Below are 15,415 nucleotides of genomic sequence, written 5' to 3'. Positions count from 1 at the left end.
CCTCTATCAGTGAGGTGTTCCCTGACCAACTCTTCTAAAACACCAAGCTCTTCCCTATGTTCCTGCACTACTTCATTTTCCTTCAGAGCTCTTCTTAGATACACCCAGACATTTTACATAGCTGTCTGTTGTCTGACTCTCCCGATGAGAATGTAAGTTCCACAAGGACAGTGATTTGGTTTTGTTAATTGCTGTACCCCCTGCTGTGCTAGGTGCTCAATAAATATTTGTTAAATGAATAAGATCAAGTAAATGGAAATCAGAGTAAATTACAGGATACAAGGAAAGAAAAACCAGAGATTCAATGATGAATTTTGTACTTATTTTTTGTATATCATCCATGTATTAATTTTTAGTAAAGGATTTACTTTGATGAATCAATCCATTAATGTTGAATACTTTTAAGTAAACTTTTTTATTTATAGGCTTTCAAAAATTTAGTCTTTATAAGCCTGTGTATTTGTTTAAAATATGTAAATTAAATAATAATTATGTAAATAGTAATAACATTAAGGTTTTACTTTAATTTTAAGATATAATTACGTTAAATAAAAAGTATATCTGGGGCTTCCCTGGTGGCGCAGTGGTTGAGAGTCTGCCTGCCAATGCAGCGGACACGGGTTCGTGCCCCGGTCCGGGAAGATCCCACATGCTGCAGAGCAGCTGGGCCCGTGAGCCATGGCCGCTGAGCCTGCGCGTCTGGAGCCTGTGCTCCGTAACGGGAGAGGCCACAACAGTGAGAGGGCCGCGTACCGAAAAAAAAAAAAAAAAAAAAAAAAAAAGTGTATCTGTTACTTTTGAAATTACCACTTTAACAAACTAAGTTTCCTGAAGTAAAAATTCATACTCATTGTCCTCTGTGTGTGTATATATATATTCATATTTTTCTGTAATTATTATACCAAGTATATTTTTATATGGGTACACATTATAGATTACTTCTGTTAGGTTTTAAAGTGGCAAAGTACACATACATTATATCATTCAAAGCAGTTACACATTCTATTAATTCATAGTCATTTTATAGCTTTGCCATAACTTTGCCAGTTATATGTTATAACTTTTATATCTTATCTTTATAAGAATAAAGATAAATTCAGTGAAGGTCCTGATTCACTGCAGTAAGGGTCTAGGTCAAACCTCAGTAGAATCTCCAAATTGCCCGAGCCCGACTAGCCTAAGACCATTGCCTTAGTCCATTCAGGCAGCTATAATAAAAATACCATAGATGGGGTGACTTGTAAACAACAGAAATTTATTTCTCATAGATCTGCAAGATGGGATCAAGATCAAGGTTCCAGGAGATTCAGTGTCTGGTGTGTCCCACATCCTGGTTCATAGGCAGCCAACTTCTCACTGTGTGGGCACAAGGCAGAAAGGGTGGAGGAGCTCTCTAGGGTCCCTTTTACAAAGGCATTAATCCCATTCATGAGGGCTCCACCCTCATAACCTAATCACCTCCCAAAGGCCCCACCTCCAAACACCATCACATTGCCACACGTAGGGCACCATCTGATATCAATGTGCTCCTGCCACTGCCCTGTAACAATAAAAGATAATGAAGTCCTAAAGATAAATAATGAAAACCTATCACTGAGACTGACAGTTACCAGGAAAATCACTAAAGTAGCAAGGAGCCTAAGTTTTCAACTTGGACTTATTGTCAAGGCCACATTCACAAAATAGTTAATATCCTTACATTCCCCAAAGACCCAGCGTTCCAGAAAGATCAGTGGTTGTCAATAAAGAAAAAATAACATGTGAACTACAAGCTATGGCGAGCCTTCTTTTTTATACTAGTTGACTTCAGAATGAAGATAAAAATAAATTCTGAAAAAAGTTAATTTCAGCATCGTGTGAACATAAAGAATTAACATTTTATCTCCAGATGTCACATATTTTGTAAGTGGCCCCTTAGGAAGCACTGTGGCGTAGGAGGAAATATATATCTAATTCAATTTTAATTTGATTTCTACGGTAAACAAATTGAGATGAAAAAAGCATGTATGAATTCTCTGTTGTATGATGCATAGAAGTTGTACTGTTTTAAGTACAATTATTTATTAAAATGTGTTTTCATATTTGAATATAATGATTCACGTTAACTTCAGTGTAATAGTTTAGGCAAAAGGAGAATAATTACAGTCTACCGGGATTTTGCTCTGTCTAGGGAATTTATGCAGAAGTGTTATTTCAAATGGATGCCTTATGATAACTTCCCAGTGTGTAATACTATGTTATTAGTATACTAAATTATCCATAAGAGGAAAATTTTAACATCTTTAATACTTGCCCAATTGCTTTCCATTATAAAAATGAATTGACACATATGCATCTTATTTTAGTGACTAATTAAAGGCATGAAGCACTGACTAGTAAAATTAACAGGATATGATATAGAAAATTAGATGAGTATAAGCAAAATCACACAATTCTACTTCCAAACTTTAAAAGGGAAGATATTAGGGTTATATAGAGTGATAGTCGATTCTGTTTTTACCCCCCTTGAAACGACAAAAACTTAAAAGTTAAGATTATATATTCTCACAAACTTCATGCCTAACTTTATAAAAACAGATTAATGCTCGCATTCTAGAATGAAAAAAACCCAAGAGCTGAATTTTTAAATAGTATACTTAAAAAGGGAACAATTGAATTATTAAGTACCTTGCTCAAACACACTTCACCTGTCTAAGAAATTTTGAGACAATCAATCATTCAGGTTTGCAGAATACCAAATGCATTTTTCTAAATGTCACAAAAAGGCCGAGCAGAGTTTCTCCAAGGACACTGCAACTTTAGAATGTTAACCGTGGAGACAGATTAAGCTGTCTGTGAGAAAGGAGAACAGAAATATGCTACCATAAGATGTTAAAGAGAAAGGTCAATATAAAGTCTGTCGAACGTTGAAAATGTAACACAGAACAAAAAAAGAATACACTGTATAAAGAAACGATAAGAAAATTCACGTATATTAACAATTTAAAATCTCTTTGAAAAGGAACTATTTGATTATTCTTTATGTTCTTTATCAAAACAATAACTAATTTTTTGTAAAAGAGTACTAGTATAGTTTTGCTTTATTTAAAAAAATTCTTGGGCTTCCCTGGTGGCACAGTGGCTGAGAGTCTGCCTGCCGATGCAGGGTACACGGGTTTGTGCCCCGGTCCAGGAAGATCCCACCTGCCGCGGAGCGGCTGGGCCCGTGAGCCATGGCCACTGAGCCTGCGCGTCCAGAGCCTGTGCTCCGCAACGGGAGAGGCCACAACAGTGAGAGGCCCGCATACAGCAAAAAAAAAAAAAAAAATCTTTAAGCTAGCTGGCTACATAACACATTATAAAATTTGAGCTAAATAATTTTAACCTTTGTTAACATCACCCTATTATAGTGTTAGTAAAAATTGAGACTATTTTTTTTACAGTTTATTCTTTTAACTAATTTATATGATAGAACAGCTAGCTGTACATTCAATCTTGAATATATAGGGGAATACATAGCCAATAGGAAAATAATTGTGAAAGCAAAATCAGCATGTGTTATGTTTTAAAGTGTTATAGAATGTTTAACAGCTTGCACTATTGAACATTAAAGTTTTATTCCTAAAGTAGGGACAATATAAAGCTAGCACTTCCAAGAAAATTCAGAAGAAAGTTGCTAAGAACACAGTATTGATTTAATAACAAGCAATTGGTCTTAGGTGTATTACTCAGCACCATTACTTTCTCTGTTCAAACAACCAAAACTAAACAAATCAAGTGCAATACGATTTATTTTTTGTTGATTTTCACAGGTGATCCTTTGATGTTGAGTTTGTCCACATAAACATTTGATCTTCTTCCACGTTCAATGGCTGGACTTTGATGCAGTTTCTCCCTGAGAAATATACATGTGAACATTAATACCATTTTTAAAATGGTCATTAAAAAAATCAATACAAACATGATACAGACCACTGTAATTTAAGGTGAGTTTTATCTTAAAGGTTCCTTAATAGCTTTGAAAAACATATGGCAGAGTATTTCACTTAACATTTAAGAAAGCAACAGCTGCTTTCCTGAGATAGATTTAACTGTTTACCGTTGAACCATGCTGTCCAACATGGTAGCCACTAGCCACATCGTTTACATTTAAATTAATTAAAATAAAATAAAATTTAAAAATTCAGTTCCTCAGCTGCATTGTTTACATTTCAAGTGTGATTCAATAGCCACATGGGGCTACTGGCTACCATATTGGACAGTACAGGTGCATAACATTTTCGTCATTGCAAAAAATCATTTCAGAAAGTTCTATTGGACAGTGCTGGTTTACAGAAAATGCCACTGATAGGCCATAAATTTATAGATCATCTATAAAGAGCATGCTTTTCTCTAACTGGGACCTGGATTTCATAGTCAAACTTAGCACTGTTAGGTTTTTATCAATAAACTTTTCAAAGTGAGACAAATATTAGCTAAAATTAATATGAGAGCAAGATTTCTAAAGAAAACATTGGGGCTCTAAATTCCTAAACAAGTATTTTAAAATAAAAGATGCTAGCACATGAAATTCTGCACAAGTCTTCTAATTTACTTGGTACCCACTTGTCGACCACTGGTTCTGGGAAGGCTTCCACCTTCTGCAGCAATTCTCCACTCTCTTAGAGCCTAGAACAGATTTCTGTTTTCAGGCCTGCTGAGCCCTCTCTCTCTCGAGTCTAATTTTCAATAGGATTTAGGTAGTGTTTTCAATTGTTCCCCCAGAGTATCAAATAAAATTGTAACTCTAGAATATATACTAAATGTGTCAAAATGTCTATAATCTCTGTAAAAGTGTGGTATTAGCACGTTCATATTTCGCAGCTATTCCAAACGGTAATTCCAAAGGAGGCTAAAGTTTTTGCAAAACTCTTCCAAAATATTTGATATCTAATACAGATACTGTTACATATTATACAAGGGTCTAAAAATCTTTTTACCATTAAATGCTCAATTTTGACTTGTTAGGGAAGTTTTGTTCAGCCTTTTAGCTACAGTTCCTCTCCCCTTACCATATCCCTAAACACCAGTATCTTTACCTGGTACAAAATGTATGACTCCTACTCTATCCAGATGAAAATCTGTTTCACAAGAATAACTGCATTATAGTATATTGCTTTACCTTAGGAGGATTTTAGCCCCATTGTCTAAAGCATAATTTGCTAGTGAGGTACTAGTCATATAATCCTAAAATACTATTGGTTTTCAGATACAAATTTAAAATTGTGTTGGAATACTCAGAAATAATATAAAGTTATTACATCTTTCACAAAAGATATTATTGATACAAACAACTTGGATGTTAATCAAAACTTCCCGATAACAGAGGTAAAATTACATAACTTCTCTTCTAATTTGTCTTTAAAAAACACAGCTTAGTTTAGAAATAACTTTTACCTTCTTTTAAGTTCTCGGGATCCTGAATTCTCATGACCAATGCTTCGCATCCTAGAGTTTTCTAGATTGTGCCATTGTCCCCTTGGTTGGTACTTCAGAACCTCATTTTGCCACTCATCATCAAAAGCATGAGCATCACCTACATCCAATATCAAAATAAAGGGGTAAGTATTAAGGTATCAGCTGTCAGTAACTGCCTTGCTCCCCACACATTTCACTCTAGCCTGGTGTTTCCATCAGCCTAACCCTAAAGTAGAAGCAGGAAACTGCTTCACATAAAAAGGCCTTTGACTCAGAGTAATATTTCCTTTTCTCTTTGTTCCTCTCCTATTTCTGTTGATAATTTGGTTACGGATGATCTGGTTTTTCACACACCTGCCTGGATATCACATTACTTATCCAATGGACCTCATGACCCAGCGACACTAACAGGCTTTCTTCCTGGGTCATCTCATGGTGATGCTACTCTTCCTCTTACTGGGAGGACACTCCTCCGGTGCCTAGCACTTCCTGTCCTCAGTTTGGCCTCACAAGCTTCTTTTTCAATTTCCTGAGACAGGTTACTCATCTGACAGTTCATGTTGTTATGAAGTAGGTAATCTAAATTCCATAATAACAAAAAGTAAATGATAATACGTGTTCTTTCAGATTGCCTTTATAATAATGTGTTACTTTACTAAAATTTTCTTCAGTATGTTCATTATTGTGAAGTACTCTGTATATATTTAAATATGGCCAAATTACAAAGGTTAAAATTAAAGAGAGGTTAAGATGTTGTGGCTTCCATCTCATTGCATAAGAATAGTTTTATCCAGCTCCAAGAGAATTTCTTTTTCTAAAATCATATAATTTAAACCCTTTACTATGATAAAACATTTTTATTCAAAATACTTTCTAAAAACAGGAAATGAATACAGCTTAAAAACTATAATGAAAAAAGTTAGGAAGTCTTAAATGAGTTGAAGAATGAATATAAAATCTAAGAAATGGAAAGATTTGCTTGATATATATGTGATTTATTATCTAACAACACCAGAAATTTAAATCTTATCTATACAAAAGCCTAAGTGCTCCACAATACAGAATAGTTGAAATAAATTATGGCCAATTCATGACAAAACTTTTAGGTAACCATCTAGGATGTTTCTGAAAAGTAACATCATAGGTGACTGTTTACAATTATAGTGGGGAATTAAAATAAGCACAATATAAACTATATAGATAGTAAAATACAAATTTTGAAAAACAGTATGTGTGATTGTATGTTTATATATATCAATACATAAAACTATTAGGAAGAAATACACTAAAACATTAATAGTAGTTATTTGGGGTTGGAGTTATGAATAATTTTAATTTTCTTTATACTTTTCAAATGTATTTCTTTGATATCAGAAATAAATAAAAACTCGATTTCCTACTGATAGTCTTACTAAAAAACAATTCAAAAGATTCCATTTTCCAAGTATAAAACAAAAAAATAAATGATACTCAACATTAGCAAAAATCACTATAAAAAACAGATCTACAATGAAACACTGAAACCACAATTTTATTACTATTTTGATAACGTATTCTCTACATTTACAATTCATAAACTGTCTGAAACAACATCATATAAAATGTTTCTATAAAAAATATTCACCAAGTTCTATGGGTACAGCTGCTATTTTAACTTTGAGAGGAAGAATGCTATTTTCTCTGATAACTTACTTTCATTCATATTGATGAACTCTTGATTGACCTCTTCATCTCCAGTCTTCTTGTTCTTTGACTTTTTAATGACATGAGCTCGGTCACGGAGGTGATGACCAACAGCCATTTTTTCTAGTCCACTCTCAGAATCTCTCAGTGCTCTCCTAGTTTCCTTTACCTGTGAAAATGATGAAAATAAAAATTAGTTATTACTGAAATAAATATAGACTATAAACTCCTCAGAACCTGTTTACCTATAGAGGTAAGAATATAAATCTACTGCTCTAAAAATAATGGGTACTCAGTTCCACTACCAACTTGTAGTAAAATTATGGTAATAGTTCTCTGATATTTCCTGAACTGCTTACAATTAAAATGTCTAGGACAAACAGAATCAATATAATTATTAAAACAAAGAATAACTTAATTATATTAAACTTAGTGCCTTCAACACTGTCCTTGACAATTAATAGATGGGAGTACATACTAGCATTCCTACAAGAAAGGGCAACTAATTATTCAGCACTCATGAAATGACTTATATATTCTATTTTCATTTAAGTCACCCATTAGACAGGCAAACCCAAATTTTCTTTACTATAAGTACTAACAAGGAAGTGGAGAAATGGGAACTCATACCAAAGTCTGTGGGAGCTAATTGTCTCAATCACTGTGTGATAATAACTTGGTGATTTCTAGGTAAGGATGAAGACACACATCTCCTCCGATCCAACAATAGCATTCCTAGCCCTTTTGCAAGAGGAGACAGGTATAAAGATGAATAGGTGAAAAATTATAAACACCTAAACATCTATCAATAGAAAAACAGATTAAAAAACTGTGGTATAGGGCTTCCCTGGTGGCGCAGTCGTTGGGAGTCCGCCTGCTGATGCAGGGGACACAGGTTCGTGCCCCGATCCGGGAGGATCCCACATGCCGTGGAGCGGCTAGGCCCGTGAGCCATGGCCGCTGAGCCTGCGCGTCCGGAGCCTGTCCGCAACAGGAGAGGCCACAACAGTGAGAGGCCCGCGTACCGCAAAAAAAACCAAAACAAAACAAAAAAAACTGTGGTATATTCATATTTTAGACATTTATATAGAAGTTAAAATAAGAAACCAGAGCTACACATATCAACTTGAATAAATCTCAGAAGCAATTACTGAGCAAAGTCAAGCTGCAGAGGACACGTGCAGTATGAAACCATTTATACAAAGTTTAGAAACCTGTAAAATAATTCACTGCATTGTATATGAAGCATACATAAGTAATAAAATTATAAAAGCATGCATGAAAATGATAAATTCCAGGTACAGGCATACCTTAGAGATACTGCGGGATCTGTTCTGGACCACCGCAATGAAGGGAATATTGCAATGAAGTGAGTCACACGATTCTTTTGGTTTCTCAGTACGCATAAAAGTTACGTTTATACTATACTGTAGTTATTAGGTGTGCAGTAGCATTATGTCTAAAAATGCAATGTACATACCTTAATTTAATAACACTGTATTGCTAAAAATTGCTATCATCTTACAACACAGGGTTGCCACAAACCTTTAGTTTGTTAAAAGCACAATTTATCTGTGAAGTGCAATAAAGTGAAGCCCAATAAAACGAGGTATGCCTGTATAAGAAAATGGTTGTCTTTGGGGGACGGAGAAAGGGAAAAGGAGGAGGAGGGAGGAGTATATTGGAAGCTTTAACTGAATCTGTAACATCTTTGCTTAAAAAGGAAGCAAAACAAGAGACAACTTAAATAGAGAAAAGTGTTAATGATTTGACTAAACTGGACTGAAGGAGTATGGGGTACTTATATTATTCTCTATGTCCTTTCTGTATACTTGAAATATTTTTTGAGTTAAAAAATTCATTTACTTCAAACAGAAACTAAAAGTAGACATTTATTTCATGAAACAAAGACTTCTTATAGTGTCTACTTACTTTGTCAACATGTAAAGCTAATAAACATCCATGGATATTAACATGAAAAAAGGCACCTGGGGCAGGGATGGAGGTAGGTGGGGGAGACAAAGAATGCCTCAAAATAAATACATAAATACAGTTCGTTTTATTGCTTTTCACACTGACCTGTGTTTTCTCCCCCCATCCCTTCCCCTGACCAGTACCAGGTCAAATTTTAATAGTTAAAATTTGATATAGGTGATCTATGATTCCACAACTTTATAAAGTTCCAAGAAAATACTTACTCCTCCTGGAGCCCTGCGGGTTTGAGTTGAGGCCTGGAAAACCTTTGGTGGTTCATCTCCTACTTTGGAATAAGTCATAACTGAGGAAGAACTAAACGAATGTCCATTTGGATCCGTTGAAAGGTGACCCTAGAGGTAAATATAAATTGTAAATCCAGTGAGTTCAGTCAAATACGAAGAAATAATGTCAGAGGATTCAAATAAAGTAACAACACTAGCTAGAAGTTCTACTAAAGATAGTATATATGATCAGTATGATGTCCAAATGGTACCCCCATGAAGGCCCTGACCTCCTTCCATTTTAGGTACCAATTCACACTCTCCTTGTAAGGAATAATAAATAATAAGTGATTCATTTAGAAATCCTCAAATCTTTGAGGTCAAAGACTTGTGGCTTAAATTTATAGATGCCATACCCTGAAGCATGTAATACTTTTATAGTCAGTGGTTGACTTTTGTGTGCAATTTTGCCAATGTTGAGCCAATTAGCCATATGCCAAGAAGTTTTATACCTTCTGTGGGTACCAACTGCTACATTTCTAAAATCATTAATAATGTCCTAGATTTGGACATTCTGAAATGATCCTTAGATTTCAAACTGGATGACTAAAATAATATGGGTGGTCTTCATACTGAATCAAGTTATTTTGATTAATATCATGAGTAGAAAAAGTAAAAGAGTATTAGTACTAGTTTATAAGTGTTTGGATTGTATGAATCTAATCCAGTGCCTAAACATCATTCCTGAAATTTCTATTTTCAGAGTTATTTTTTAACACTAAAACTTAATTTCTTAGATGCTACAAATCTTTTTAAGTAGACAAGTTACACATAATAAAAAAATCTAAATTCATATAAAACATTCATTTATAATAGTGATCTTCAGCAGAATAAATGTTTTTGAAGTTGAATGTTTTTATTTTGAAAGTTTAATTAACGCTGCTTTTCAAACTTGCAGATTCTGAGATCATTTTAGTAGGTTGTGACCAGGATTTTTAAAATATGAAGTAAAATAGAAAATATCAGCACATGCTGTAAACAGTATGATTATTTTCTCATGAAATTTTTATTTCAGGTGTAAAATATATACCGTACCCAAGTACTGTCATGATGTAAGATATATTTTTCAATCACTGTGGACCATGGTTAGAAAAAGGCTGAAAGCCACTATAATATAGGATACCAATAACTGAAAATAACATTCTCATCAATCTTTTAGTACTTACAAAGTTTCTTTGTAATTCCTGCATGCTGTTTCGCATATTTAACATCATTCGGTCCATTGCCTGAAAAGGGTTGACATCTGTACACTATAGGATATTAGGAAGTATGTTATTAACTATAAGCATGACACAAAGGAAGCAAATCAACATTCCTAAAACAGCTGAAATTTTTTTCTTTTTGATTTTTGCTGTGGGGTCTCATGCAGTGATCGACCAGGCAAAGATAATTTAAGGACTATATAATGAAAGTGATTTGTTAAAGAAGAATTTGAAGCATATACAATCCTAAACAGCCAACAAACAAATGGTTAGGGAGTTGTAACACTATAAATACATGCATACATACATGTGAATATATCCACACATATATACATGCAAGAACATATAAATACACACACACATAAAATTCAACTTGCTCATAACATAATCTGGTTAATATTTAAATACTGAGCGGTGTATCCTTGGCTGTGGGACAGCTCTAGCATAGACTAGTCTTCCAATTTTTCCTTCTTCCTTCTGGATATCCTACCAGGCAAATAAATAAAACCCAAGTATAAGATGACAGTGTTCCTTCCAGCAGTCCAACATGGGTGATAGAAGCTGCCTCTGGAGTAATCAGTCCTCCTTTCCATCAGACTTGGACCCAAGTGATATACGTTAATTCACTCCACTAACAGTCCTTGGATTTGCTGCCTACCACTCCAGCTCAGTAGGGCATACACTTGAAGCATGAGGTATGCTCCTTTATTTGTTTATTTATTTATTTATTTATTTATTTTAATAGACCTTTATTGGAGTATAATTGTTTCACATTACTGTGTTAGTTTCTGCTGCACAACAAAGTGAATCAGCCACATGCATACACATGTCCCCATATCCCCTCCCTCCTGAGCCTCCCTCCCACCCTCCCTATCCCACCCCTCTAGGTCATTGCAAAGCACTGAGCTGATCTCCCTGTGTTATGCTGCTGCTTCCCACTAGCTATGTATTTTACATTTGGTAGTGTACAAATGTCGATGCTACTCTCACTTCGCTCCAGCTTCCCCCTCCCACCTCGTGTCCTCAAGTCCATTCTCTATGTCTACGTCTTTATTCCTGCCCTGCCACTAGGTTCATCAGTACTTTTTTTTTTTTAGATTCCATATATATGTGTTAGCATACCGTATTTGTTTTTCTCTTTGTGACTTCACTCTGTATGACAGACTCTAGGTCCATCCACCTCACTACAAGTAACTCAATTTTGTTTCTTTTTATGGCTGAGTAATATTCCATTGTATATATGTGCCACATCTTCTTTATCCATTCATCTATCAATGGACGTTTAGGTTGCTTCCATGTCCTGGCTATTGTAAATAGTACTGCAATGAACGTTGTGGTACATGTCTCTTTGAATTATGGTTTTCTCAGGGTATATACCCAGTAGTGGGATTGCTGGGTCATATGGGAGTTCTATTTTTAGTTTTTTAAGGAACCTCCATACTGTTCTCCATAGTGGTTGTATCAATTTACATTCCCACCAACAGTGCAGGAGGGTTCCCTTTTCACCACACCCTTTCCAGCATTTATTGTTTCTAGATTTTTTGATAATGGCTATTCTGATCAGTGTGAGGTGATACCTCATTGCAGTTTTGATTTGCATTTCTCTAATAATTAGGTGACGTTGAGCAACTTTTCATGTGCCTCTTGGCCATCTGTATGTCTTCTTTGGTGAAATGTCTATTTAGGTCTTCCGCCCATTTTTTAATTGGATTGTTTGTTTTTTGATATGGAGTTCCATGAGCTGTTTGTATATTTTGGAGATTAATCCTTTATTGTTTCATTTGCAAATATTTTCTCCCATTCTGAGGGTTGTCTTTTGGTCTTGTTTATGGTTTCCTTTGCTGTGCAAAAGCTTTTATGTTTAATTAGGTACCATTTGTTTATTTTTGTTTTTATTTTCATTACTCTAGGAGGTGGGTCAGAAGAGACCTTGCTGTGGTTTATGTCAAACCACATATATGGTTTGTGTTTTCCTATGTTTTCCTCTAAGAGTTTTATAGTGTTTGGTCTTACATTTAGGTCTTTAATCCATTTGAAGTTTATTTTTGTGTATGGTGTTAGGGAATGTTCTAATTTCATTCTTTTACATGTAGCTGTCCAGTTTTCCCAGCACCACTTATTGAAGAGACTGTCTTTTCTCCATTGTATGTTCTTGCCTTCTTTGTCATAAATTAGGTGACCATATGTGCATGGGTTTACCTCTGGGCTTTCTATCCTGTACCATTGATCTATATTTCTGTTTTTGTGTCAGTACCATACTATCTTGATTACTGTAGCTTTGTAGTATAGTTTGAAGCTGGGGAGCCTGATGCCTCCAGAGGTATGCTCCTTTAGAAGAACAGTTAAGAATTCCTCCAGAACAGTAGTTTCTTAGCCAGGAGTGATTTTGATCCCAGGGGGACATTTGGCAATAATTATACTCATTTTTGTTTGTCACAGCTGGGGAGGGTATATGACCGGCATCTAGTGGTAGAGGCAAGGGATTCTGCTAAACATCCTACAAAGCATAGGACAGCTCCCCAGAACAAGAATTATCCAGCCCAACGTGAAAGTAGTGGTGTCAAGGCTGCAAAACTCTGCTCTAGAAAGATCTGCTATTGATTTTAGGTTTTATCACTGGAACAATCACCAGGAATCAAAAAGTGAAGCACATATTCTAGTGTGTCACCCAAAGCATCATCTACTATTATAAGGAGCGTTTAGTTCAAGGAACTCCCCTGCTCAAGCAGGAGGAGTGTTTTGAATCCTGTAAGGCACTGTTATTCAATGCTGGTATTTCAGCCCTTCTGGATATTCTTTTGCTTTGTGCCAAGCTGGGACTCAGTAAAGAATCATCAAAGGCCTGTTTATGTCTCTGCCTTCTACTGGGTTTTTATTGCTAGTTACAATAGGAAATAGATGAAAAAAGCAAATTCCTTTTTAGAATCTGCACTTAGCACAGTAGGGAACAACAAAGACACGTTTAGGAGATACTGATACATCCTTAGGATGCAAAGGACTACAATAGAATTAATCTGCATTTCAGAGATTCAACACAATTCAGGAAATGTTGCGAATTTTTTGCTTCAACATTAGGTTGAGAATCAAGGCTGTATAAGAGAGAACAATTCAAGAGAGACAGAAGGGCTGGCCTAAGGAAGGAGAGGAGGAGAAAAAGATCCGATGTTTGGGGTATATTGTCTCTTCTTAATTCACTATCAAATCAGCCATCAAAAGATGAATCTGTACTTGCTATGGGGTGGCCCAATGCCTTGACAAAAAAGTGGAGCTACAAATTAGAGCGGAGATTCCAGCGGGCTTTTGAGGCCTTCAGGAACTCTGTACAGCTGCTCTTCTCTGCCTAGAATGTTTTCTCCTGACTCTCAGTATAGTTTCTTCTAATCATTCAAGTATCACCTCCTTAAGAAGCCCACCCATCTAAACTAATCTCTGCCTCACATCCACCTGTCACTATAGCATTACTCCATCTCCTTCAGAGTACTTTGACAATCTGAAATTATTTTGTTGTTTATTGTCTGTCTTCCCACTCTGTAAAAATAATCTCTGTGAAGGCAGGGCTATATTCTCTGTCTTACTCACTACTAATTCCCAATACTTTAAAAACAACTCCTGGCACATAGGAGGGCTCAATAAATATTTGCTGAATGAATGAACTAATTATCTCTAATTAGTTAACTAATTAGCTCAGCTCAAACCCATATATCCAACTGTTTACCAGATAAATCCCACCTGGATGGCCCACAGATGCCTCAAATGCAAAACACCCAGAATTGAAATGACCTTTCTGAACACCCCTGTCCTCATACCTGCACGGCATCAATGCTCTGTTCCTAACTCAGTGGCATTCCCATCTACCTAATTCCTCATGCCACAAAAATAAGCATAATACTATCCTTCTCCCTCTCTACTGATCCATCAACCCAATTTATCAACAAGTTCTATCCATTCACCTATTTAACTCTTTCTCAAAGGAGATTATTTCTCTTTATCATCACTGCTATTACCTGAGTAGAAGCTATCACTAATACTTCCCAGAATACTTGATCAGCCTCCTAGTCTCCCTGTCTCCGCTGTGATCCCTTCTAATCTCTCTCCTTCCTGCAGGTACAATGATCTTTAAAAAATGAGAACCTGGGGGCTTCCCTGGTGGCGCAGTGGTTGAGAGTCCACCTGCCAATGCAGGGGACACGGGTTTGTGCCCCGGTCCGGGAAGATCCCACATGCCACGGAGTGGCTGGTCCCGAGAGCCATGGTCGCTGAGCCTGCGTGTCTGGAGCCTGTGCTCCACAATGGGAGAGGCCACAACAGTGAGAGGCCCGCGTACCACACACAAAAAAATGAGAACCTGATTCTACTACTGTTTTGATGAAAATTCATCAATGGCTCCCCCTGCTCTTCAGATAATGTCCACAATCCTTACCAGGGCCAAAAGAAGTCCCCCTGGTTACCTCTCCATCCTCATCTATACACACTCTCCAACTCACATCCTAGGGCCAAATGACCCTAAACATCTTTGGGCTCCCTAGCCTCTAGGTTTTTGCACATGCTGTTTCCTCTGTGTTGAGCACTCTTCTTCTCCCCTCCCAGATTTTCCTGGCTAACTCCTATTAATCCTTAAGGTTCAGGAAGTGTTCTCTAGTTGACCTCCACTCCACCATCCCAAAAGGTCTGGGCTACAGGCTTTTTTCTGCCTGTGCTCCCACAGCATGCTGAACTTCCTGATCATTTTTACTGATAACTCTGTGCTATAGCTGTTTTTTTTTTTCCTTCATCACTTGCCCCACTAAAAACTCTGGTCAGGAAGGACAAATGTTATATGTCAAACTTTAAGGAAAG

At 36.2% G+C, this 15,415-nt stretch overlaps 1 protein-coding gene across 1 annotated transcript in view; it reads right to left on the bottom strand.

The window, feature by feature from the left end:
• Window positions 1-3,574: 3,574 nt before the first annotated feature.
• MLF1 (myeloid leukemia factor 1) overlaps window positions 3,575-15,415 on the bottom strand; it is a 56,043-nt gene continuing 44,202 nt past the window's right edge. Inside the window, exons 5-9 of the mRNA XM_024740165.1 lie at window positions 10,544-10,627; window positions 9,318-9,446; window positions 7,129-7,288; window positions 5,416-5,554; window positions 3,575-3,874 (exon numbers count right to left, since the gene is read on the bottom strand). Coding sequence (XP_024595933.1) covers window positions 3,769-3,874; window positions 5,416-5,554; window positions 7,129-7,288; window positions 9,318-9,446; window positions 10,544-10,627 — 618 coding nt within the window. The 3' untranslated portion in view covers window positions 3,575-3,768. The remainder of the gene's footprint in view (window positions 3,875-5,415; window positions 5,555-7,128; window positions 7,289-9,317; window positions 9,447-10,543; window positions 10,628-15,415) is intronic.

The sequence above is a fragment of the Neophocaena asiaeorientalis genome, unplaced genomic scaffold (genome assembly GCF_003031525.2).
Source record: "Neophocaena asiaeorientalis asiaeorientalis breed wild unplaced genomic scaffold, Neophocaena_asiaeorientalis_V1.1 scaffold50, whole genome shotgun sequence".
Classification (NCBI taxonomy): domain Eukaryota; kingdom Metazoa; phylum Chordata; class Mammalia; order Artiodactyla; family Phocoenidae; genus Neophocaena; species Neophocaena asiaeorientalis.
The sequence above is the reverse complement of the archived record's forward strand: the minus strand, read 5'-3'. Positions and strand labels throughout refer to the sequence as shown.